At 48.3% G+C, this 27,002-nt stretch overlaps 1 protein-coding gene across 1 annotated transcript in view; it reads right to left on the reverse strand.

The window, feature by feature from the left end:
- LOC140418096 (uncharacterized) overlaps window positions 1–23,987 on the reverse strand; it is a 77,264-nt gene extending 53,277 nt beyond the window's left edge. Inside the window, 3 exon segments of the mRNA XM_072501517.1 lie at window positions 8,646–9,455; window positions 9,675–10,408; window positions 23,962–23,987. Coding sequence (XP_072357618.1) covers window positions 8,646–9,455; window positions 9,675–10,408; window positions 23,962–23,987 — 1,570 coding nt within the window.
- Window positions 23,988–27,002: the final 3,015 nt, after the last annotated feature.

A 27,002-nucleotide genomic window follows, 5' to 3' on the forward strand; every position in this document is an offset into this window, starting at 1 on the left:
CCAGTCCCAATAAATATTCTGTCCTTTTCATGGGGCATCCGGTCATGAGAGTGTGGGGGGTGTATCCTGTGGACGTGGATACCGTGTTTCTTAGGAACATTAAAGCAAATGGGAGAACTGAATCCCAGGTGCTGTTGTTCTGTTGTACCATTTTCCTGAGAGTGGCTTTTTGAGTTCTGTTCATCCTCTCTACAATGCCGCTTGACTGGGGGTGGTATGCCATGTGAAATTTTTGCCTGATTCCGAAAATTGTGAGGACGTTTTTCATTGCTCGTCCAGTAAAATGGAAGCCTTTATCGGACTCTATACTGCATTGGAGGCCCCATCTTGTGAAGATGTGCTGTGTTAGTATTTTAGCTGTCATTCTGGCCGTATTCATTCTCAATGGAAAAGCTTCCACCCATTTTGAGAAGGTGTCGATGACCACCAACACATACTTATAACCATTTCTGCAGGGGGGTAGGGGGTCCTATGTAATCTATCTGCAAATTCGTCCAGGGGCCATTAACGGGGTGGGTGTGACTAAACTGAGCCTTTCTTGCATATCTGTCCGGATTGTTCTGTGCGCAGATCAAGCAATTTTCAATGTAGTGAGTAACATCGGCTTTTAAATCAGGACACCAGCAGAGCGGTCTGAGGTGGGTTAGGGTGGGTTCAATGCCTTGGTGTCCAAGATTGTCATGGAACTGACAAATAATCTGGTTCCTGTCCTGGCTGGAAACTACATAAATGCCTTCTTTTAAAATCACAACGTTGTGTGTGGTGATTGTGTTTTTAAAATTGTCATACATGGCAGATGGAATTCAATGTTGCCAAGTGTGAGGCTATCCATTTTGGGAGGAATAACAGGAGAATGGATTATTATTTAAACGGTAAGATGATAAACCATGCTGCTGTGCAGAGGGACCTGGGTGTGCTGGTGCACGAATCGCAAAAAGTTGGTGTGCAGGTGCAACAGGTGATTAAGAAGGCTAATCGAGTTTTGTCTTTCATTGCTAGAGGGATGGAGTTCAAGACTAGTGAGATAATGCTGCAATTGTATAAGGTGTTGGTGAGGCCGCATCTGGAGTATTGTGTTCAGTTTTGGTCTCCTTACCTGAGAAAGGACATATTGGCACTGGAGGGAGTGCAGAGGAGATTCACTAGGTTGATCCCAGAGTTGAGGGGATTAGATTATGACGAGAGGTTGAGTAGACTGGGACTGTACTCATTGGAGTTTAGAAGGATGCGGGGGGATTTTATTGAGACATATAAAATTATGAAGGGAATAGATAGGGTAGATGTGGGCAGGTTGTTTCCACTGGTCGGGGAAAGCAGAACTAGGGGGCAAAGCCTCAAAATAAGGGGAGGTAGATTTAGAACAACAAAGAACAAAGAAATGTACAGCACAGGAACAGGCCCTTCGGCCCTCCAAGCCCGTGCCGACCATGCTGACCGACTAAACTACAATCTTCTACACTTCCTGGGTCCGTATCCCTCTATTCCCATCCTATTCATGTATTTGTCAAGATGCCCCTTAAATGTCACTATCGTCCCTGCTTCCACCACCTCCTCCGGTAGCGAGTTCCAGGCACCCACTACCCTCTGCGTTTAGGACGGAGTGTAGGAGGAACTTCTTCACCCAAAGGGTTGTGAATCTCTGGAATTCCTTGCCCAGTGAAGCAGTTGAGGCTCCTTCTTTAAACGTTTTTAAGAAAAAGATAGATGCCATTCTAAAGAATAAAGGGATTCGGGGATATGGTGTACGGGCCGGAGAGTGGAGCTGAGTCCACAAAGATCAGCCATGATCTCATTAAATGGCGGAGCAGGCTCAAGGGGCCAGATGGCCTACTCCTGTTCTTAATTCTTATGTTCTTATATACGGGGCTGGGAAGGTGTCCTTTCAAAACTTCCCTGAGTTTTTCATCTTCCTTCTGTGCCTTTGCTAGATCCCGAATGTTGGGCTGTGAGACCTGAACCGCATGTACTGGGGTGCTCTCGGGGGAGGTTCCAAGAGTAACCATGCCTGGAACCTGCCTTCGCTAGGGCGTCTGCTTTAACGTTACCAGGGGGGGAAGAACGGTGATGACTGCGAACCGTAATTATGCCATATTTCCTATTTTTGGCTGTCTCTAGGATATGTCGGAGTAATGGGGCTGAGGGTAGGTGCTTTCCGTCTGCAGAAACGAATCCTCTAGTTTCCCACAGTGGTAGGAATTCCATTGCTATTACAGACATACAAACTGTCTGAATAGATGTCAGCCGGGTCAGAAAAGAGTCAGGGTGGAAAAGGGTAAGCTATGGCTGCTTGCGAGCCTAGATGTCCTGTCAACTTTAGTGAAATCTCTTCAAGGGTGCGTCCCCGCACGTCCTCTACATAAATGCCGCAACCGGTAATTCTCTTTCCATTCAAAACTGTGGAGGAGCCATCCACATAAATTTTCAGGGGTGCGCACGTGTCTGTGGGCTGGGGTCTCTGGGGTGTATTACCTGCTTTCCTGGGAGCTGACTTAGGTATAAATGGGCCTGTGTTGTGCTTTCTGGTGATGATCTCACACTCATGTGGGGTACCTGCATATTGCAAATTATCGGCTAGGAAAGTGTGTGTCTTGGTTCTTTTAACTGTAATGTCCCGTCCCTGTAATAGAAGAGTCCAACGGGCTGCGCGGATTTGGCTGAGTGCCATCTTTATGTCGACAGTGTAATAATAGCTGTGTTGGGGTGAGTTCAATGAGAATGGTGATGGGGTTCAGTCCTGTAATGTAGGCGAAGTATTGTACTGCCCAAAAAACTGCGAGCAGGTGCCTTTCGTAGCAGAAAATCCTTGCTCGACAGGATCTAACACGCGTGAGGCGTATGCCACGGGGCGTAATTGGTCATGGCATACCTGGAGGAGTATGGCCGAAAGGGTTCGGTCGGTGCTTGCAACTTCAATTGCGTACGGGGAAAGTGGATCTGGGACCTGTAATGCGGGGGCTGTGCTAAGGTCTCTTTTTAAAGTATCCATGGCATCCGTGTGCTGTGGATGCCATTCCCAAGGTGCCTGCTTCTTGAGAAGGTCGGATAGGGGCGCTGCTTTTGTGGCAAAACCATCGATATGGTTTCGGCAGTAGCCAACCAGTCCTAAAAATGACCAGAGGGCTGAGACATTATGGGGAAGGGGCAATTTGATGATTGAGTCAATTCTCTTTTGCTTGATCTCGCTTTTACCACGTGTGATTACTGTACCCAAGTAAATCACTTTTTCCTGCAGAATCTGGGTCTTCTTGGGGTTGACTTTACATCCAATTTCTTTTAGGAGTGCTAGGAGTTCGGCAAGAAGCGAAATGTGCTCTCCCTTTGTGTCTGTCTGTAGTAGCAAAGCATTGACATACTGAACCAGAAAATCGGGGTGGGAAAATTTTGCTAGTCCATTTGCCAGCTGTCGGTGGAAAATGGAGGGGGAGTTGTGGAAGCCTTATGGAAGGCACGTCCACGTATACTGTTGTCCATGGAATGTAAAGGCGAATTTGTACTGACACGCTTTATCCAATGGAATGGACCAAAAGCCGTTGCTAATGTCCAAAACCGGAAAAACATTTGACTGGAGTCCCAGTTTGAGCATGGTCTCAGGACTCGTGGCTATGGTGGGGGCTGCTACTGGGGTTACTTTGTTCAGTTCCCGGTAATCAATAGTCACCATGATCCATCGGGTTTCCTGACGGGCCAAATTGGTGCGTTGTTTGTGGAGGCTACTGATCGGAGTGCGCCTTGATCAAGCAAACTCTCTATTACTTTGGAGATTTCTCCCTCTGCCTATTGGGGAAAACTATACTGCTTTTGGGGTCTGGGGTCGGGACCTGTAATGTTTACCAAGCCAGCTATTTTGCCACAGTCGTGCTTGTGCTATGCAAATGCTGCTTTGTGTTGCTGCAGGACTTCCCTAACCTGTTTTGCCTGACTAATGGCTCGAGGGTTGAACCAGAAGTCTCCTACTAAGCTAATCCTGCTTTCATAGTCTCCAACTGTGAGCATGGCAGGGACTCATGCTGCCTTTGCCATTCTCCATACACATTTATTAAATGGATCAAAAAAGAGGTTGTGGGAGCTCATAAAATTGATTCCTAGGATGTGTTCAGCTATCTGGGGTAGATCGACCAAAACTACGGGGTGTTTAGTTGTAATGTTCCCTATTTGTATTGCTACAGGGGCTGTGATGTGTCCTTGTTGTAAATGACCTGTAAAGCCGCTGAGTGTGACTTGTCTCGCTGAAACATCGTGGAGGAATTGAGTGTGGTGCGGGACCCTCCTGTGTCCCAAAGAAATTCTACGGGGTGTCCCCGGACTTTGCCTGCTACGACCGGCCTACCGGACTTGTCCCAAAGGGTGTCGCAGACCCAAGTTGGGGAGCCCGAACACTGTCAGTCGGTGCCGTTCAGTCTGTGTTCTCTGAACGGGCACTAACGCTGTGGATTGGCTTTGCTCTATTCTTATTTAGGGTGCCTGTCTGTTGGTTTCTCTTTTGGGGCGCATTGCACTCTCGTGCAAAGTGTCCTAATTGTCCACAGTTGTAACATTCCTGGGATTTTGGCTGTGGTGGGCTGTTCCTTCCCTCATTTACCCATGCGGGGTTCTGGTGCGCTTTAACTGGATTCATGTCTGCTTGCTCTTCCTTGGGTTTTGCAAATGCGGTTTTGCCATGGACTGATTGCTCCCGAGTGCGGGACAATCTCTTCAAAACCCATTTCTCATTGTGGGCCTCGTCTGAGGGGTCGTAATTTGAGCAAGCTCTTTGTCCTGCGTCTGTCGCGTGAGAGATTAGGATTCAAGTCCATTTGGCCATGTTATCTGGGGACAAATGGGCGCGGGCTAATTCTCCGAAAACTGCTGTGAAATGTATCCACAAGCGCCCAGCAAACGCTGTGGGGTGCTCGGTCTTCTTTTGCCTACACTTGTTTAGGCCTTCTACGGGGTCTCCTCTGTTATAGCTGATCGCATCTAGGATCGCTGTGTGCATCCCTTGGAGTGTGCCTCCTCCTACATTCTGTGGGTCGGGAAGGGCTGCCATGACTGAAGGGTCGAGGCTTAAAACTGTGAGCTTCACTTGCTCCTTTTCGTCCAGGCCGTACATGGTAGCCTGCTGTTTAACTCTAGCAAAAAACTGGTGGGGGTCTGATGTGGGAAGGAACGGTGTAATCTTTCCACATGCATCCCGTAATTGGGTCACGGTTAACGGGGCTGTATACAGGAAATCTGCGTTTCATTCTGCTGCGGCCCTGTGGTGTGTGGTACAGGGTTCATGGGGGTGTGTTCTGCCTGTTCAGTTGGGGGTTGGGGTGCTTTCCTCTTTTGGGGTTTTTCTTGCGTACATGTCCCATGTATATATATGTGGGCAATCTCATTTAACTCCTGCCAATCGGGGCCGTTTTCCTGGTCTAATTGGGGTCCAAACGTACTTTGAAACCCATTCTGGACAGAAAGCAGAGATTGCAATTCTGAAATTTGCTTCCGGCGCTCTGCCTTTGTTCCGTCGTGGAAGTATGGAGTGCTCGTAGGGCTGCTTTCAAATCATTGCATTGTTTCTGCAATTTCTCTACCTGTAGCTCGGTTTCTTATCTTACCAAGACCGGACGTTGCGTGTCCTGGTAGACCTTATCATACTGGGTCTGAAAACTACTCAAATGGGCGAGACAAGACTGGTGTGCCCACTTGGCATCATCCACCTCTCTGTCCCTTGCTGCTAACTGTTCTCTCAAATCTTTATTCTCTTTCTCAAACTCGCTCACATCTCCCTCACTATTTCTGTCTCTCTCCTCAATCTCTCTACGGAGCGTCCTAACGACCTCCTCTGTGCCTCGCAATTGTGCCAAGCAGGACACGATTGCCATCGGCTTGCGATCTTTCCCTAAGCTCTCCTTGTGGATCTCTGACAGGTTCTCCCACCAAGTATGTCCTATACTCCCGGACACCTGTTTCATCATTCTCACAGAATTCGCTCCGAAGGGGCCATGCTTTCCCTTTGAGGTACTTTCTGATTTCCTCTTCCCATATGGAACATTGTCCTCTCTACTGGTCGCTGCGATCTCGAATTCCTGGGGGTTCATAAGGCGTTCCATTGCCTTCATTGCCATTTTCTCTATCTGGGTTCTCTACTGAATTTGGAACAGGTTGTGATAAAGTGGTGATGTAAACACGGGTACGGCTTACGCTAATTTCCGGCCTACAAAACTCCCGACAGTTTTACGCAACAGAATCTCTCAGGTTTACCATATATCGCTGTTAGTAGGCATGAATTAACACACTTCCGAATCTTGGAGGTTTGATCAGTATTGTTCTTACACTTGTCGTTTTTCTGTTTCCAATTGGATTCCAATTCAAATTTTGGGTTCTCTCAGAGTGACTAGACCACTTCTAGGTCGAGTCCCACCAGAGTCACCAGTAAATGTTGCTGAGTGTGTTTCTCTTAATTTGGCTCTGAAGATGGCGGCCAATATGGTTGCCTTCCTTAATTCTAATTACGTTTTGCTCTAGAGTCGCCAGGTATCTCTCGATACCACCACAAGGTTCAAAACTGAATACTGATCAAAGGCTCGATACACCAGTTAGTAAGTTCAAAATCAATGCTCATTTATTTACACATACAGTCAAATATACTCATGCACAAAACTCTACAGACTAAATTATCACTACTGCTAAAGCCTATACTTAGCTTCAGGCGCCCACTCAGTCAGAGGAACAATGGCCGTTGTTCGGTTCTGAGGCTGCTGGGGTTGAACTGATATGGAATAACAGCTAAGAGTGTCTGTCTGGTGGCGTGAGTTGACCTTGGACTTACTTGTTCTGATGCAGCTTTTGGGCACGTCTCTGCTTGGTGAGAGCTGGAGCCAAGAGATCAATTCTCTCTTGGGGGATCCTTCTTATATCCAAAAGGAGCTTTGCGCGCATTTGGGCGGGCCTTGAACTTGGCCCCAATTAATTGGGCCGTTTCCCAATCGTTCCTATCGATTTCCTCCAATAAAGGGGTGGGTGCCCTAATGGCTGGGCGTGTCATAGGTGGCCGTTGGCCTGCTTTGTTCTGGTCTCCTCTGGCGCCGGGGTGTCTGACTTGGTATCGTTTACTTAAATGTCCCCATCTTTTGTCCCCGGGGATGGCTCATTAGTATGGTAATGGGTTTTGCAGTTTCGGTCTTGTCGGGGAGCTGCGACTCCAATCAACAGACAAACCCTGCACCTGCTTGCTTTCTCAGTATTTTCCATTTTCCCTGCAATCTTTGCATAGTGTCCATTTTGTAATCGGGAAGTGGCCATCCCAGATGGCTACAGCATACTCCATGGGATTGACTCAAGCAAACATAGCTTTATCTGGAAGGAACTGGAGAAGGAGGGAGACCAAGAATCAATTAAGGCTTCCAACCCGGGACCCTCACATCCCCAAGCCTCCCCTGCCCTTAGCTGCCCCACCTTCTCTCAGAGTGCCAACCACCAAGTCAATTGTGCTGCAAAGCCTCGCCCCGAACACACTCCTCAGGCCACATCAAGACACCCTAGGCCCCAGGCCCTGGGCCTCTCCCAGGAACATTAGGGAGGCCGTGTTCAGCCATGCTCCACTCATCCACAGACTTGCCCTTTGGTCACGAGAGGACCCTCAGTGATGAAGTCCTGCTCTTTAGTGTTTGATTGTTGGCAGCTGCCTCTTTCGTGCTGACACTCCTAGAGTTCAGGCACACTGTCTAGGCATCAAGGTTTGCTGGACATGTAATGCACTCATCATCCTCTGTGACATGGCATGTGTTCCTTTGGGAGTTGAGGAGCGTGAAGTATTCTCACAACTAACAAGGCTAATTTCTCATTTTAAATAGCCTGCAACTGTGAAGTTAAAGGCTGCTCACAGTCAAAGGGAGTGAAATTAAATTTCAGGAGAGAAGCTTCGGCATGGCTCTGTCCTGGGGGTGTTTGATAGGACAGATATGCTGCAAGCTGTGGTTGGCCCTGTTACAGGTCTCCACAATATTTAAAGATGGATTGGAGGCCTCACAGATGCAAAGCCGCTCAACCCCCCTCCCCCCACCACCCCCACCCCCACCCGCCCAGGGATGACCCCAGCCAAGAACACTTCAGCCACCTGACCAAGCTCAACCCCCTTAAGGGGTCTGGCCACCTTGGATATTGGGCTGATTGTGGTGGCTGGTGGACTGGGTGTGTTGAATGTTGGACTGGATCAAGTGGTTGTTGAAATGGGTGAGGTGGATATTGGACTGGTTGCGGTGGACCATGGGCAGGGTGAGTGAATCTTGAACTGGATGGAGTGGATATTAGACTGAGTGTGGTGGATATTGAATTGGGTGATGTCAATGTAGAATTAGGTGAAGTGGATGTTGGGCTGATTGTGGTGGATTGTGGCTGATTCAGAGGGTGGACTGAGTGAGGTATTTCATTGGGTGAGTTGGATGTTGATTTGGGTCAGGTGGATATTGGACTGGGTGAAGTGGATGTTGAACTGGGTAAGCTGGATGGTGAATTGGGTAAAGTGGATGTTGGACTGGGTGAGGTGGATGGTGAATTGGGTGAGGTGGATGTTGGACTGGGTGAGGTGGATGTTGGACTGGGTGAGGTGGATGGTGAATTGGGTAAAGTGGATGTTGGACTGGGTGAGGTGGATGGTGAATTGGGTGAGCTGGATGTTGAACTGGGTGAGCTGGATGTTGGACTGGGTGAGCTGGATGGTGAATTGGGTGAGGTGGATGTTGGACTGGGTGAGGTAGATGTTGAACTGGGTGAGCTGGATGTTGGACTGGGTGAGGTGGATGGGGAATTGGGTGAGATGGACATTGAACTGGGTGAGCTGGATGTTGGACTGGGTGTGCTGGATGTTGGACTGGGTGAGCTGGATGTTGGACTGGGTAAAGTGGATAATGGACTTGGTGAGTTGGATGTTGGACTGGGTGAGCTGGATGTTGGACTGGGTGTGCTGGATGTTGGACTTGGTGAGGTGGATGTTGGACTGGGTGAAGTGGATGTTGGACTGGGTGAAGTGGATGGTGAATTGGGTGAGGTGAATGTAGGACTGGGTGAGGTGGATGGTGAATTGGGTGAGGTGGATGTTGGACTGGGTGAGGTGGATGTTGGACTGGGTGAGCTGGATGTTGGACTGGATGTGCTGGATGTTGGACTTGGTGAGGTGGATGTTGGACTGGGTGAAGTGGATGTTGGACTGGGTGAAGTGGATGGTGAATTGGGTGAGGTGGATGTAGGACTGGGTGAGGTGGATGGTGAATTGGGTGAGGTGGATGTTGGACTGGGTGAGGTGGATGTTGGACTGGGTGAAGTTGATGTTGGACTGGGTGAAGTGAATGGTGAATTGGGTGAGGTGGATGTAGGACTGGGTGAGGTGGATGGTGAATTGGGTGAGGTGGATGTTGAACTGGGTGAGCTGGATGTTGGACTGGGTGAGCTGGATGTTGGACTGGGTGAGGTGGATGTTGGACTGGGTGAGCTGGCTATTGGACTGGGTGAGGTGGATGTTGGACTGGGTGAGCTGGATATTGGACTGGGTGTGCTGGATGTTGGACTTGGTGAGGTGGATGTTGGACTGGGTGAAGTGGTTGTTGGACTGGGTGAGGTGGATGTTGGACTGGGTGAGCTGGATGTTGGACTTGGTGAGGTGGATGTTGGACTAGGTGAGCTGGATGTTGGACTTGGTGAGGTGGATGTTGGACTGGGTGAAGTGGATGGTGGACTGGGTGAAGTGGATGGTGAATTGGGTGAGGTGGATGTTGGACTGGGTGTGCTGGATGTTGGACTTGGCGAGGTGGATGTTGGACTGGGTGAAGTGGATGTTGGACTGGGTGAGGTGGATGTTGGACTTGGTGAGCTGGATGTTGAACTGGGTGAGCTGGATGTTGGACTGGGTGAGCTGGATGTTGGACTGGGTGAGCTGGATGGTGAATTGGGTGAGGTGGATGTTGGACTGGGTGTGCTGGATGTTGGACTTGGTGAGGTGGATGTTGGACTGGGTGAGGTGGTTGTTGGACTGGGTGAGGTGGCTGTTGGACTGGGTCAGCTGGATGTTGGACTGGGTGAGGTGGCTGTTGGACTGGGTGAGCTGGATGTTGGACTGGGTGAGGTGGCTGTTGGACTGGGTAAAGTGGATGTTGGACTGGGTGAGGTGGATGTTGGACTTGGTGAGCTGGATGTTGAACTGGGTGAGGTGGCTGTTGGACTGGGTAAAGTGGATGTTGGACTGGTTGAGGTGGATGTTGGACTTGGTGAGCTGGATGTTGGACTGGGTGAGGTGGATGTTGGACTGGGTGAGGTGGCTGTTGGACTGGGTAAAGTGGATGTTGGACTGGGTGAGGTGGATGTTGGACTTGGTGAGCTGGATGTTGAACTGGGTGAGCTGGATGTTGAACTGGGTGAGCTGGATGTTGAACTGGGTGAGCTGGATATTGGACTAGGTGAGGTGGATGGTGAATTCGGTGAGGTGGGTGTTGGACTGGGTGAGGTGGATGTTGGACTGGGTGAGGTGGATGGTGAATTCGGTGAGGTGGGTGTTGGACTGGGTGAGGTAGATGTTGGACTGGGTGAGGTGGGTGTTGGACTGGGTGAGGTGGATGGTGAATTGGGTGAGGTGGATGTTGGACTGAGTGAGGTGGATGTTGGACTTGGTGAGGTGGATGTTGGACTGGGTGAAGTGGATGTTGGACTGGGTGTGCTGGATGTTGGACTTGGTGAGGTGGATGTTGGACTGGGTAAAGTGGATGTTGGACTGGGTGAAGTGGATGTTGAACTGGGTGAGCTGGATGTTGAACTTGGTGAGGTGGATGTTGGACTGTATAATGTGGATGTTGAATTTGGTGAGGTGGATGTTGGACTGTATAATGTGGATGTTGAATTCGGTGAGGTGGATGTTGGACTGGGTAAAGTGGATGTTGGACTGGGTGTGCTGGATGTTGGACTTGGTGAGGTGGATGTTGGACTGGGTAAAGTGGATGTTGGACTGGGTGAAGTGGATGTTGAACTGGGTGAGCTGGATGTTGAACTTGGTGAGGTGGATGTTGGACTGTATAATGTGGATGTTGAATTCGGTGAGGTGGATGTTGGACTGTATAATGTGGATGTTGAATTGGGTAAAGTGGATGTTGAATTGGATGATGTGGATGTTGAACTGAGAGAATTAGAGTGTCAGAGGTGAAAGTTCAAGGTCGCTAACTGGCGGTTTCTTACATTTACTTTCTTTTCAAGATTGTCTGACTGACCTGTTAATGATAGAGCTGAAATGCTGGAGACGTAAAGATATATTTGATTTAATCATGATCACTTGTTCCAGGTTAGATTCCGTTAGAGTCTGACAGTTTAGAGAATGTGCAGTTTGGTATAAAATTGAGCCCAGATTTCTTTTTAAAATGTAAATTGGAAAACAGTGAAAGAATGTGAAGCAATCTGTGTTTGTGTTTGGAGGGAGGGGTGAGGGTGTATTGGCAGGCTTGAATCCCAACATATTTAACACTAAATGGTCTTTTGTAATTTTAAATGTGGGTTGCAATTTGCATTTCCAACATGACAACATGTGGAGCTCGGAGACACTGTTGCCTCTGAGGCCAGTGTTTAGAGTGAGAGAGCGGCGGAGGCTGCAAAGCAAAATAAATTAAAAATACCAATCACAAAGTACTACAGAGACAGACTTCCAGCTGCGATTTATTAAATTCATGTAGTAAAGTGCTGAGGAATGTAGCTGATGTTTTCTGGAGAAGAAACTATTTATTAAATTCAACGTCAACAGCTTCCAACATCTTTTGATTCATTCTCGATAGTAGGCGTTTGTGGAAAGACCAACATTTATTGCCCCTCCCTTGTTACCCATGAAGAGGCGGTAGTTATTTCTCTCCATCAACTGATACATAGAGCGATTTGATGCAACTGAGTGTGTTGTCAGACCAGTTCCCAGGATGTAACAAGTGAACTCTTTGGCGTGGAGCTGGAGTTTCATCTCAAGTGATCCGGATAAGGTCGGCACGTTTTCTTCCCTAAAGGACATTAGTGAATCAGTTGCACTTTTACAACAATCCAACAGTGTCACGGACACTTTTACTAATGCCACATTTTTTAAAAAAAACATTTCAACATTCCCAGACAGTCATGGTGAGAATTGACCACGTGTAATGCTGGACTGTTAGCTGAAGCCTCTGGATTACATGAACAGTAATATAACCTCTTCCCACTCACTGAAAATGTGGCTCCATTGTCAATATATAACCATCCACTCACTCGACAAGCTTGGTGCAGTCATTACTGTGCATTGGACTTGTTATGTTGGGCGCTCTGGATCCGTGGAACACATACAGGTCACCAACACTTGAAATAGTGCACCACTATTTTATTGAGTCATTAACAGTTTAACATACTCTCACTGTGGGTTAACATGATACTAGCTTTAACTAAAGACCTGTGCCTTGTCCTAACCAGTCGATGCACTCAGCACATGGTGAATGTCTGTGCTGCAGACTGTGAGTTCTGTCCTACTAGGAAGCTGTAGCTCGAATGAGCGGGAACTCTGATGCCCCCTGTCTTTAGAGTGCGTGTGCTCTAACTGGTGATTGGCTATGGTGTTGTGTGTGTTGATTGGTCCCACTTTGTGTCCATCAGTGTGTGTCTGCACCATGATATACTGGTGTATATTATGACAGGACTTGGGCTAAGATTTCAGACTGGGTACCTCAATATCCCTCAATCCAAGCCTCAAGATCCTCCCTAGGACGTTAGAATCATAGAATTCCTACAGTGAAGAAGGAGGCCATTCAGTCCATCGATTCTGCCCCAACCCTCTGAAAGGGTATCCCACCTAGGTCCACTCTCCCGCCCTATCCCCATAACACCGCCTAACCTACACATCTTTGGACTCTAAGGATCAATTTTGCTTCGCCAACCCACCTAATTTGCACATCTTTGGTCTGCGGGAGGAAACCGGACAGTCATCCAAGGTCGGAATTGAACCCGGGATCCTGGTGTTGTGAGGCAGCAGTGCTAACCACTGTGACACCGTGCTGGCCACTTATCTTAGAAATCTCCATCAGATATATCAACAACAAAATGTGTATTGAAGTTCATAATTTTCCTGAGTGAAGGAATTGAAAGATGTCAATTTGGGAGAGTTACTCAAAGATTTGTGACGAAGCTTATCTGTGATGCTGAATATCTCTGTACCAGATATAGAAAAAGAGTGAGGGAGTTTTAATTTGTATCTAACTGCATGGTGTGCCTACTCTGGGAGTGTTTGATGGGGACAGTGTAGAAGGAGTTTTGTCTAACCCTGTGCTGTACTTGTCCTGGGGGTGTTTGATGGGACAGTGGAGAGACCTTTACTCTGTGTCTAACCATGTTCTGTACCTGTCCTGGGAGTTTCATGGGGCAGTGTCGAGAGAGCTTTACTCTGTATCTAACCATGTTCTGTACCTGTCCTGTGAATGTTTGATGGAGACAGTGTAGAGGGTGTTTTACTCTGTATCTAACCCCGTGCTGTACCTGCCCTGGGAGTGCTTGTGGTGAGGTAATTTATATTTTATTATTAGGGAGAAGAAGAAGTCACACATTTCAGTATGCAAGATTGGAAATCTGGAAGCTGACATGGGACAGCACGGTAGCATAGTGGTTAGCACCATGGCTTCACAGTGCCAGGGTCCCAGGTTCGATTCCCACTTGGCTCACTGTCTGTGTGGAGTCTTCCCGTTCTTCTTGTGTCTGCGTGGGTTTCCTCCGGGTGCTCCGGTTTCCTCCCACAGTACAAAGATGTGCAGGTTAGGTGGATTGGCCATGCTAAATTGCCCTTAGGTTAGATGGGGTTGCTGGGTTACGGGGATAGGATGGAGGTGTGGGCTTGAGTGGGGTGCTCTATCCAAGAGCCGGTGCAGACTCGATGGGCCGAATGGCCTCCTTCTGCACTGATTCTATGCTGTTCCTCTTTTCCCAGACTTTAATCTGCACCTCCCTTTCAAGAACAATGTAAAAGGAGCTGTAACCCACCTCACATTAAAGCCATCCCCTTTGCAATTGTACACACCTCATTTTAATATCCAGACCCAGAGTACACAGCACGTGTCAGTGCTCAATCCCTGTTGCTTAGCGTGTTATGTAAAGGAGAATGAGAACTGCTGCAGGCTTTGAGGCAGCAACACATCAGTGGGGATTCCTTCAAATAGCTGTGGGGGTGGAGACTGTTTTGGGAGAGGGGAGGGGGTAGGGAGAGAGAGAGAGCTGGATTGCGACTCACACCTTACAGCTATGTTGTGCCTAGCAACCAACCTTATATTATTTCCATAACAACCAATTTCCATTTAATCCTGAACTCCCAGCTTATAAATTGCAGCAGTAACAGGAGATCAAGAAATCGAGATGGAGAGTTATAATAAAGAAATGAGTGTCATAGAATATGGACAGGAGGAGATTATTTGGCCTGTCCAGTCCATGCCAACTCTTTGTAGAGCAATCTAGCTTGTCCCACTACCCCGCTCTATCCGTGCACCTGGTAAGTTTATTTCCCTCAAGCTCCCATCCAAATTCCATTTGAAATCATTGATCCTCTTCATTTACCCCACCATGGCAGGCAGTGAGTTCCAGGTCATCATCACTCAGTGTATCAAAAGGTTCTTCCTTACATTGTGTTAGGTGTGTTATAATGATATACAAAGGCGATCACTCATAAGGCATTGCAAAAAAACTTTGTGGATTTATTTATTACTTCTGAGCACATGTGAAGAGATGTACATGGTCGGAAAGTTTGGTGACATCACAGTTGCAGAGATGTGTGCATGTGCTCTGCTGAAAGTAAAAGTGAAACTACAACTGATCGCGTGACACACTTCTTTTCAAGTTATGTTTCATGCAATCTCTTAAAGGCATATTACAACACATTCCTCCTGTGTCACATTCCCCAAAACTTCTATCTGTGTCACCTGGTATTTGTGCCATCAGTTATTCTCAGACTAGCTTATTTAAACCTGTCATAGGAAGGGATTTTCTGCCTCTCCCACTGATGGGATCTTGTGGTCCTGCAAAAGCCAACGGGGATTTCAATGGATTGCCGCATCTGCTTCAGAAAAACCCACCACCATGGAGCGGGTTTAAAAAGGTGTTTCTTTTGTAAGTCTTCTGGATGTTAAAAGGACAGGGTGAGCATTACTTAGTGTTGTATTCTTTGGGGGGTGTATTTGAATTAATAGTTGCTAAGATGTTCACTGTAGGTTTTAAAAAGGTTAACTTGAATTCATATAATAAACAGTGCTTTGCTTTAAAAAATACTTTTCCATTTCTGCTGCACCACACCTGTAGAGTGGGCCGTGTGATCCCAATACCACAATCTATTAAAAGTTGTGGCTCAGGTGAACTCCATGATACACTTTGGGGTTCTCTAAACCCTGGCCCATAATACAAGTCTCCAGTCTGAAAAGCAATGCAGTTACTATCACTCACTGCTTTCAAATCCTTATGTTAATTTTTTTCCAAGCCTCAATTCTGTTGAACATTTTTTTATGTTGCATTTTGTCAAATTTTCTTAAAATCCATCGAGACAGCTGTATTCCTTTCATCATCCTTCTCAAAGGCCTCCATCAAAAGAGTTAACTTTGATCGGTCAAATGTGTTTTGTTTTGAAAATCCCTACTGGATCTCCTTAATTAACTCAAATCTCTCCAAGTGCCCATAGTGTTTTTCTGAAAAATCTGATGTGTGATTGAATGGCCTCGTTGTGCCTGACCTGGTGTCAGGATGAAGCCGATGAATCTCACAAGAGGCATCTCTTGAGATTTGCGGCACACAAAATGCCTTGCAAGATCTAACAGAGTCTCATGGGCCTGATCCAGGTCTGCATGTTTAGATGATCCATTAGGCTCATTTATATATGTGGTTACAGGATTCTCCTGGCACCTAGAACCTAATGGCTGTGCCTGGGAGACCTTGTCTGAGCCTCATTTAGTACTGCTTTCCACAAACGTGGACCAGTTGTAATGGCAGTTGGGGGCTGAGGGGGGGGTCATCCTGGCTAATAGAGACACACGGATGGTCAGGGACAGGGCAGGGTGGCACCCTAGCACTTCCTCTGGAACCCGGGAATTTTGGCATTGCCAGACTGGCAGGGTGTCCAGGTGGCATTGCTTGGCTGGCAGGGGAACTGCCAGGGTGGCAGTGCCATTGTGTCCAGGTGCCAGGTTGGCACTGCCAGGGTCTGACCCAGGGGGGCCTTACCAGGTGGAGCGGGGGTGAAGGGGTGTTCCCAGGGGTTGGGGTGAGGTGAGTTAAAAACTGGTGTGGACGGGCTGAAAAGATGGGCGAGGGAGAAAGATCGGGGCAACCAGACAAAATGGCGCCCCAATCTACATGGTACCTTTCCTGCTGGGCTTGCCTGCAGAATATTTCTCTAAGTGCAGCCTTGACGGAGAGAAGCTGCATTCATCCAAGCATGTGGGGCGTATTCCATCACACTCCTGAATAGTACACTGTAGGTGGTGGACAGGCTTTGGAGATTCTGAAGGTGAGGTACTCGCCGTAGGATTCCTAGGGTGGGATTTTCCGAGCCCCGCGCCGGGCCGGAGAATCACCGCAACCGCGCCACGCCGATTCCGACCCGGCACGCGATTCTCCGAGGAGCGGAGGATCGGCACTATTTGCGCTGGCTAGTTTGGCGCGGCGCAGGTCGCAGGCCGCTGGCCGCGGCCGGGCCACCGATTCTCCGGCCTTGATGGGCCGAGCGGCCGCGCGGAAACGGAAGAGTCCCGCAGGCGCCATCCACGCCTGCTTGCAGCCGGCGGGAACTCTGCGCGCAGGGTCTGTGGGGGCCAGAATCGGTAGGGCTCGCCCCCGTTTCGCGCCATCGTGAAATGCAACGGTGTTCACGACAGCACGGACACTCTGCCTCCATTTCGGAAAATCCCGTCCCCAGTCTCTGACCTGCACTTTTAGCCACAGTATATCTGTGGCTCGTCCAGTTCAGTTTCTGTCTAATGGTAACTCCCAGGATGTTGATAGTGGGGTATTTAGTGATGGAAATGCCATTGAATGTCAAGGGGTAATGATCTGATTCTCCCTTATTGGAGATGGTTACTGCACTTGTGTGGCGCGAATGTTACTTGCCACTTGTCAGCTCAAGTGTCTGTCTGATTGAGACAGGACAGTCGAAAAGGGTCACCTGACTTGACGGACCAATAGGAACTTAGAGTGAGTGATCGCCCCAGAGGGGTGATCTCTTGGGCAGAATACATCGAGCAGCCATTTACTAAACAGATAAAGGGTGGAGCAGCAGCTCCATGCTGCAAAACCTCCTGTACCAAGTTAGGCTTTATTAAAAAACATCTTCTTGTTCCGAACAAAGTCTAAAGTCTCTTGACAACACAAGAAGTGTGCCACACTAACTAACACATTGGCAACGAGGTGGATCAATTGATTGGCACAGCTTACCTATGAGGACCCGATTTAACTGAAGTTTGGAAAAGAGGGATAATTCACCCTAGTACCTGTTTATAGGCGAATAGAGAGCTGCCGAGATCCTGCCAGACCCTGAGAGGCTGTCGAAGTAACAAACATGGTGTGGTCGGTGTGGTAGTATGTATTGGGGGTCATGTGGGACTGGAAGCCCTAATGTCATTGGCTGACAGATCCCGGGTCCTGGTTGGCCGTTGACCTCATACTCCGCCCTGAAGGCGAAGTATAAGAAGCCGGTGCCTTCCCCCGCATGCCAGTTTACTATCGGGCTGCTGGGGAACAGACACGCTTAATAAAGCCTCATCGACTTCACTCTGTTTGTCTCACGGAGTCTTTGTGCGCCACAGTCGGCGAGTCAAGAGGTTAGGAATGGTGCAGAAAACTAAAATGAGAAGAGGGTAACCGTCAGAAGCAAAAGAAGTAAAATTTATGCTAAAGAGAAACTAAATAAAAACAGTGGCCCAGATTTTAAAAGAACAGAAGACAGAGATTTGCTGCAGCTAAATAAATTCAGAGACTAGAAATAAAAAGAGAAAAAAATGGGGATAAAAGCCTCAGGGAGCTATTGCAGGTCTGCCGATCTGAACAGAACCTGCAGGGGGCCTGGGGAGAGAGATCCCTGCACTGAGGGTCTTCCAGCAGAGCATTTTTGGAGTTCTGGGGAGAAGAAAAGTCCCCAACCTGTTTTAAACAAAACAAAGCAATTTAAAAAAAGACCCCAAACGGAACATGCTGGATCCCCCAGTGAAATTACAAAAAGATCAATATGAAAACAAGGAGAGAAAAATGCGTTTTCCAGGAACCAGAAATAATGGGGAAACTGCAGAAATCGTTCCGAAGTCTTCTGACAAAAAAACAGGGAAGTTAACAGTCTAAAAAGGGTCCAAAAAGGAGGCGCTGTTTTCCCACCAAAACCCCAAACGCAACGGGAAAAACACAGAGAGAGGAACAGCAGCTGGGGTAGTTAAAAAAAAAAAGGTGATACTCTCAAAGCAGTAAAGTTGTACAACATTTAATGCAACAGCCACCAGAAGGAATAAAGGACCAGGGATAGGAAATTGACAGAAGACCCCAGATCAAGGGCAACTTTAAATAGCTGGTCAGTAAGCGACGTACAACCTCAGAGAAGGTAGTGAAGGCCTTGAGGTAGGGGCAGGACTGGAATTCAGAGGGGGTAATGATGCACGATCAATTACACAAAGACGAGAGTAGGATGTAATCGAGGCTTTATCACACTGAGATGTGTGGCCTCCTACAGCAGCTGATGAAATGGCTGCTGTACTGGGAGCACACATATTTATACTCCGCCTACTGGGCGGAACCAGCAGGCAGGGATCTACCGCCGTACCTGTAGTACAGGGGCCTTACCGTAAAGCACCTATATCAGCATCCTATATATACAACATATACATCACTGGTGACTACCACAGGTAATAAGTCCTTGAGGGAGAGGCAATACCGAACTCAGAGTGGCCAGTAAAAGAAACCCTGGGAGGGTGGAGCAGTGGGAGACCCCAACCCCAGAGAGGTGGGGCGGGAGGTGGGGGGAGCACAGAGCGAACCCAGGAAGGGAGCAACAGAAGACTTTAAATGATTCAATGAAAATCTGAAGGCGGTCAGCTGCATTTCATCCCTTTGTTTCGGAATGAGAAGTTACTTGGAAGTTTTGGCAATGAACTACAAGCAAGTAATTAATCAGAAAGTAAGTCAAGCCACAGTCGAAGAAGAGAAAAGAATTGGGTAAGATTACTCGAAACTGCAGCAAGTAGGAAATGAGTTAAAGGTTTGTGACCCTGGTCTAAATGAGAAGGAGCCCGGCTGCATCAAAGTCACTATGCCAAAGGTGGAAATGGCTAGAGAATCTATCAAGGTCAGTAAGAAACAGTGCAACATTCACCAGCCAGCGGAAGGGGAACGAGCACAAGCAGAAGCAGAAGCCAAACAACAGAGGTCATAGAATGGAACTCGAGTAAAACCAAGGAAATCGCATAGTAATAGAGGCTATTAGTTTTGGAGATGAGTGAGAGAGCTGCTCGACAAAGTGCAAAACATCAAAGATGTGATCCATGGTGTTCATGTGGGATATCCTGTTTCATCTGCCCAAGAGTTATTCAAAGATCATGAAAAATACAATTAATCAGTTAAAACAGGCATCATGATATGCAGATATGCAGATAATGATATACAGACAGGCAGCTAATGAACACAGGGAACAGGACATGACCAATGAGCAGGCAGGACACTCAGGGGTGGTATCTCACTTTAAAAGGCACGAGGCACTCACACTCCGCCTCTTTCCACTGATGAACATCTACAGAGTGAGTCAGGGTGTATGTACAGTATCACACCTCCAGCACGTGGCTAAGAGCTAGTCTGGTTCAGTCAGACAGAGTAACCACACTTAGGTTAGCAGAGAGTCGAACTCATAGAGAACTGTGCTACTGGTTCAATAAATCAGATTGAACTAACTTCAAGGTCTGGAGTATCTTTTGGTTAAAGCTGCATCCAGTTGCAGCCTGTGTTATCCCAGAATATAACACAACATGCTACCAGGAGACTGCTTAATCTAAGTGGTTTACCTCAGTCCGTTACATTACGTCCAGCGAATGTATCCCGGCACCATGGAGAAGATTCAGGCTCCTCGCCAGCTCAGGACCTCCGGCAATCTCAGTGCCAACTGCCGGACATTTAAGCAAATGTTTCTGCTACACATCGAAGCTTCAGACCTCGTGGGTGCGTCTGATGCAAGGAAGATCGCGCTTCTCCTCTCAACAGCGGGTGATCAAGTCATCAAACTCTTCAACTCTTTTCACTTCACCGACGGCCAGAGCAAGACAAAGTTTCAGACCATCCTGGACAAGTTTGACAGTCACTGTGAAATGGACACCAATGAAATCTTCGAGCGCTACATATTCACACAGCATCTACAAGGTAAAGATGAATCTTTCAACTCCTTAACGAACCTCCGCCTGCTAGCGCTGTCCTGCAACTTTGATGATATTGCTGACTCAATGATCAGAGACCAAATCGTTTTTGGAGCTCACCCTGACCCTCTGAGAGAGCAGCTACTGAAAATCAAGCATATGACCCTGCAGTCACGATTTAAACATGCACAGTGCATGACCATGCCAAAAATTGCTATGCCCAGTACAAATCGGCTGAAAATGAGAAACTTGCTTCCCACGAGGCAGAGAGTGTGCAGGCCATCTCCTGGATGCAGCACCTCAGCATTGATGAAAGCGGCCATTTTGCCTGCTTTTCCCGGGGCCCCACGCATACGCGATGCAAACGGGATAACGAAGCGGCCGACACACGCACTGCGCATGTGCGATGACGCGCGAAGCGTCAGGACACTGACGTCATGACGTGCTCGAACTGCGGCAACGCCCACTTACAGAAACACTGCCCTGCAAGCGGCAGGCAATGTTTAAACTGCGGGAAGTCTGGACACTATGCAGCCTTGTGCAGGTCTACACTACCAGTCAGGGGCCAGCGCTCCCAATTCCGACGACGGCGCGTTCAGAGTGTGCAACAACGATTACAGGATTCTGATCCCGCCAGCACAATGGATCCAGAGGAAGAATGCCGAGACTCCGCCTACTGTGTGGGCATCATTACCAAATGTAAATATGCCACATCCAACTCATCACAAATTCAATCCATCCTCGCCGCGGATTCTGCGGACGAATGGTGTGCGGTGATGCAGGTCAACCACTTCTCCATCCAGTTTAAGCTGGACACAGGAGCTTCTGCCAACCTCCTTCCACAGGCAGATTTCAAACGCATCAAGAAGCCCCCTAAGGTCCTTCCAGCAGCCTGCAGGCTCCTGGACTACGACGGAAATGCCATCACGGCACTGGGATCCTGCCCTCTACTCGTCTCCAACCGGAGCACCCACGCACGGTTACGTTTTGAAATTGTCAAGCCAAACAGGGCATCCCTACATGGCGTGCATGCCTGCAAGCAGCTGAACCTCGTGCAGCGGGTTTACACAATGACATCTTTCAATGTGGATCTTCAGGCCGGCATTGACGTCATCCTCGCTCGGTATCCGGATGTGTTCGACGAGATGGGCACGCTGCCATATCGATACAAGTTTCTGCTACGACCTGATGCCAGGCCAGTGGTCTACGCACCGCGCCGAGTCCCGGCTCCGCTGAGGGAGCGCCTGAAGGCACAGCTCAAGGATCTTCAGCAACAGGGCATCATTTCCAAGGTCACTGAACCGACTGACTGGGTCAGATCGATGGTATGTGTCAGAAAGCCTTCGGGAGACCTACGCATCTGCATTGATCCCAAGGATCTCAATAAGAATATAATGCGTGAACACTACCCCATCCCAAAGCGGGAGGAACTCACCAATGAGATGGTACATGCACGTTTTATCACCAAGTTAGACGCGTCACATGGATTTTGGCAAATCCAGCTGGATGAGTCCATCTCTGCACCTCCAACACACCGTTTGGCAGGCACTGCTATAATCGCATGCCGTTTGGCATTGTCTCGACATCGGAGATATTCCATCGCATCATGGAGCAGATGATGGCGGGCATTGAAGGGGTTTGTGTGTACGTGGACGACATCATCATATCGTCCACTACCCCTGAAGAGCATGGTTCCCGTCTCCAGCAGGTATTCCGCCGTGTCCATGCAATGGCCTGTAGCTGAACAGGTCCAAATGTTGCTTTGGCTTGTCGACACTCAAGTTCCTAGGTGACCAGATCTCTCAGCAGGGTGTGCGCCCAGACACAGACAAGGTCAAGGCCATCGTAGCCATGAAGGTCCCTGAAGACAAGAAGGCGGTGCTGCGCTTCCTGGGCATGGTTAATTTTCTGGGCAAGTTCATCCCAAACCTGGCCTCACACACCACGGCCATACGACACCTGGTGAAAAAGTCCACTGCCTTTGTGTGAAAGGCAGCACATCTGGCAGAGTGGTTGGAGCTGAATGCCAAGCTCACCACTGCACCCATCTTGGCATTTTTCGATCCAGACAGGGAGACGAAGATCTCAATAGATGCGAGCCTGAATGGTATCGGTGCAGTGCTGCTTCAACGCGATGACACTTCATCCTGGGCACCGGTAGCCTAAGCATCGAGGGCCATGACGCCCACCGAAACAAGGTATGAACAAATAGAGAAGGAATGCCTGGGCCTTCTCACTGGCATTCTCAAGTTTCACAACTACGTCTACGGCCTGCCAACATTCACTGTCGAGACGGATCATAGGCCTCTGGTCAAGATTATCCACAAGGACCTGAACGACATGACGCCTCGGTTGCAGCGCATCCTCCTGAAACTCAAAAGGTATGACTTTGACTTAGTGTACATGCCTGGCAAGGAGCTCATCATCGCTGATGCACTGTCCCGCCCCATCACATTGCCAAGTGAATCACTGGAAATCATCCGGCAGATTGAATCACAGATGCAGCTGTGTGCTAGCACCCTCCCGGCGTCTGATGGAAGGTGGTTCGTATCCGCGAGGAGACAGCCAAAGACCCCCTCGTGCAGCTTGTCATGCACCACCTTGCCAATGGCTGGCAGGCCTTCAATTGTACAATGTAAAGGACGACCTGACGGAGATTGATGGTATCCTCCTCAAGCTGGACCGGATTGTTATTCCATTCAGTCTCCAGAGCTTGGTGCTCCGCCAAATCCATGAGGGACACCTGGGCATCGAGAAGTGCAGACGCAGAGCCAAGCAGGCTGTCTACTGGCCCGTTATTAGCCAGGACATCTCGAACATGGTCCTCAACTGTGCGACCTGTCAACGCTTCCAGCCAGCGCAATGCAAGGAGAGGCTCCAGCAGCGTGAAATCGAGACCTCCCCGTGGTCCAAAGTTGGCATCGACCACTTTCGTGCGAATGGTCGTGACTACGTGTTGATTATTGACTATTTCTCCAATTACCCTGAAGTTGTGAAGCTCTCAGACCTCACATCTCGGACCGTCATCAAGTCCCGTAAGGAGACGTTCTCCAGACATGGTATCCCACTCACTGTCATGAGTGACAATGGCCCGTGCTTCAACAACCACAAGTGGTCTATGTTTGCCAAGTCATACCATTTCAAACATGTCACTTCCAGCCCACACTATCCGCAGTCCAACGGGAAGGTTGAAAAAAAAGGTGCACATTGTGAAACAGCTCATCTGCAAGGCCGCGGATTCTGCTTCTGACATCTACCTCATGCTGCTTGCGTACAGGGCGACCCCACTGTCCACTGGCATGTCACCGGCTCAACTTCTGATGAACAGGGACCTGCGGACGACACTTCCAGCCATACACTTGACCAACCTGGATCACCTCCCGGTGCTGCAGAAGGTGCAGCAGCTCCGAAACCAGCAAAAGCAGGGCCATGATGCTCATGCCATCGATTTGCCCGTGTTATCCCCAGCAGATACTGTCAGGATCAAGATACCGGATGGTGGCTGGTCTGCTCCAGCTATCGTTGTTCGAAAGGGTGCGCCCCGCTCGTATGTTGTACGTATGGCTGATGGTTCTGTTGTGCGTCGAAACATACGGGCACTGAGCAAAGTTACCTGCCTGCAACTGCTGTCTTCTCCATTTCCGTCCGTTGTTTTGCCACCTCCTGATACCTCGAACTACGAGACCATCAGTCAGGCTTCCAGCCCGCCTGTCAAGGCGCCGTCGTTCCCACCACCACCTCTCCGGCGGTCGACAAGGATCTGACGCAAGCCCCAGAGACTGGACTTATGAACATTTGTTTTGTTTGCTATGTTCTGTTTTCTCACATTACACAGCTGTCTTCACATGTAAATATGTTCATATATGCCACCGCTTGTAAATATGTTAATAAATGCCACCACATGTAAGTACGTTCCCATGTGCCAACAAAACATTTTTTTAAAAAGGGGAGATGTCATGATATGCAGACATGCAGATAATGGTATACACAGAACATGGAACATTACAGCGCAATACAGGCCCTTCGCCCTCGATGTTGCGCCGACCTGTGAAACCACTCTAAAGCCCATCTACACTATTCCCTTATCGTCCATATGTCTATCCAATGAACATTTGAATGCCTTTAGTGTTGGCGAGTCCACTACTGTTGCAGGCAGGGCATTCCACGCCCTTACTACTCTCGGAGTAAAGAACCTACCTCTGACATCTGTCTTATATCTATCTCCCCTCAATTTAAAGCTATGTCCCCTCGTGCTAGACATCACCATCCGAGGAAAAAGGCTCTCACTGTCCACCCTATCCAATCCTCTGATCATCTTGTATGCCTCAATTAAGTCACCTCTTAACCTTCTTCTCTCTAACAAAAACATCCTCAAGTCCCTCAGCCTTTCCTCATACGATCTTCCCTCCATACCAGGCAACATTTTGGTAAATCTCCTCTGCACCCTTTCCAATGCTTCCACATCCTTCCTATAATGCGGCAACCAGAATTGCACGCAATACTCCAAATGCGGCCGCACCAGAGTTTTGTACAGCTGCAACAGGACCTCATGGTTCAGAAACTCAATCCCTCTTCCAAAAAAAGCTAACACACCGTATGCCTTCTTAACAACCCTCTCAACCTGAGTGGCAACTTTCAGGGATCTATGTACATGGACACCGAGATCTCTCTGCTCATCCACACTGCCAAGAATCTTACCATTAGCCCAATACTCTGTCTTCTTGTTATTCCTTCCAAAATGAATCACCTCACACTTTTCTGCATTAAACTCCATTTTCCACCTCTCAGCCCAGCGCTGCAGCTTACCTATGTCCCTCTGTAACTTGTAACATCCTTCCGCACTGTCCACAATTCCACCGACTTCAGTGTCATCTGCAAATTTACTCACCTCCTCCAGGTCATTTATAAAAATGACAAACAGCAATGGCCACAAAACAGATCCTTGTGGTACACCACTAGTAACTGGACTCCAGTCTGAACATTTCCCATCAACTACCACCCTTTGTCTTCTTCCAGCTAGCCAATTTCTGATCCAAACTGCTAAATCACCCTGAATCCCATGCATCCGTATTTTCTGCAGTAGCCTACCGTGGGAACCTTATCAAACGCTTTACTGAAATATGGTGCTATACACCACATCAACTGCTTTACCCCCATCCACCTGTTTGGACACCTACTCAAAGAACTCAATAAGGTTTGTGAGGCACGATCTACCCTTCACAAAACTGTGTTGACAGACAGGCACAGACAGGCAGCTAATGAACACAGAGAACAGGACATGACCAATGAGCAGGCAGAATACTCAGGGGTGGTATCTCACTATAAAAGGCACGAGACACTCACACTCCGCCTCTTTCCATTGATGAACGTCTACAGAGTGAATCAGCGTGTATGTACAGTATCACACCTCCAGCACATGGCTAAGAGCTAGTCTGGTTCAGTCAGACAGAGTAACCACACTTAGGTTAGCAGCGAGTTGAACCCATAGAGAACTGTGCTACTGGTTCAATAAATCAGATTGAACTAACTTCAAGGTCTGGAGTATCTTTTGGTGAAAGCTGCATCCAGTTGCAGCCTGTGTTATCCCAGAGTACATAACACAACAACAGGATTTGCCCAAGAAGGAATAGGAACTCATTGACTTATAAACTAAGGTTGAAACATAGTTCATTGAAATCATAGAATCTACAACACAGAGACAGGACCTTCGGCCCAAACTGGTCCATGCCAACCAAAATGCCCATCTAAGCTAACCCCATTTGCCTGAATTTTGCTCATATCCCTCTAAACCTTTCCAATCCATGCATCTGTCCAAATGCCTTTTAAATGTTGTCAATGTCCCTGCCTCAACCACTTCCTCTGGTAGCTTATTCCACATACGTATCACCCTCTGTGTAAAAACGTTACTCCTCGGGTTCCCATTAATTCTTTCCCCTCTTAACTTAAACGTTTGCCCTCTAGTTCGTGATTCCTAAACCCTGGGAAAAAGACTGAGTATATTCACCCCGTCCATGCATCTCATGATCTTATACACCTCTATAAATTCACCCCTCAGACTCCCACGCTCCAAAGAAAAAAATCCTAGCCTCTCCAATCTCTCCCTATAACTCAGTCCCTTGAGTCCTGGCAACATCCTTGTAAATCTCTTCTGTACACTCTTCAACTTAATAACATCTTTCCTGTAGCAAGGTGATCAAAATGGAACCCAATATTTCAGGTGCGGCCTCACCAAGGTCCTGTACAATTCATAGAATCATAGAATTTGCAGTGGAGAAGGAGACCATTTGGCCAATCGAGTCTGTACTGGCCCTTGGAAAGAGCATCCTACCCAAGCCCACACCTCCACCCTATCCCCATAACCTAGTAACCCCACCCCACCTTTTTGAACATTAAGGGCATGGCCAATCCACCTAATCTGCACATCTTTGGACTGTGGGAGGAAACCGGGGCACTCGGAGGAAACCCACGCAGACACGGGGAGAATGTGCAGGCTATGCACAGAATAGCAACATAACTTTCCAACTTCTATACTCAATGCCCTGACTGATGTAGGCCAGCATGCCAAAAGTCTTCTTCACTGTCCTATCTACTTGTGACTCCACCTAAAGGTGGAGAACCGTGCACCCGAACTCCAAGGTCCCTCAGTTCCACGAT

Source organism: Scyliorhinus torazame, chromosome 5 (assembly GCF_047496885.1).
Source record: "Scyliorhinus torazame isolate Kashiwa2021f chromosome 5, sScyTor2.1, whole genome shotgun sequence".
Taxonomy (NCBI): domain Eukaryota; kingdom Metazoa; phylum Chordata; class Chondrichthyes; order Carcharhiniformes; family Scyliorhinidae; genus Scyliorhinus; species Scyliorhinus torazame.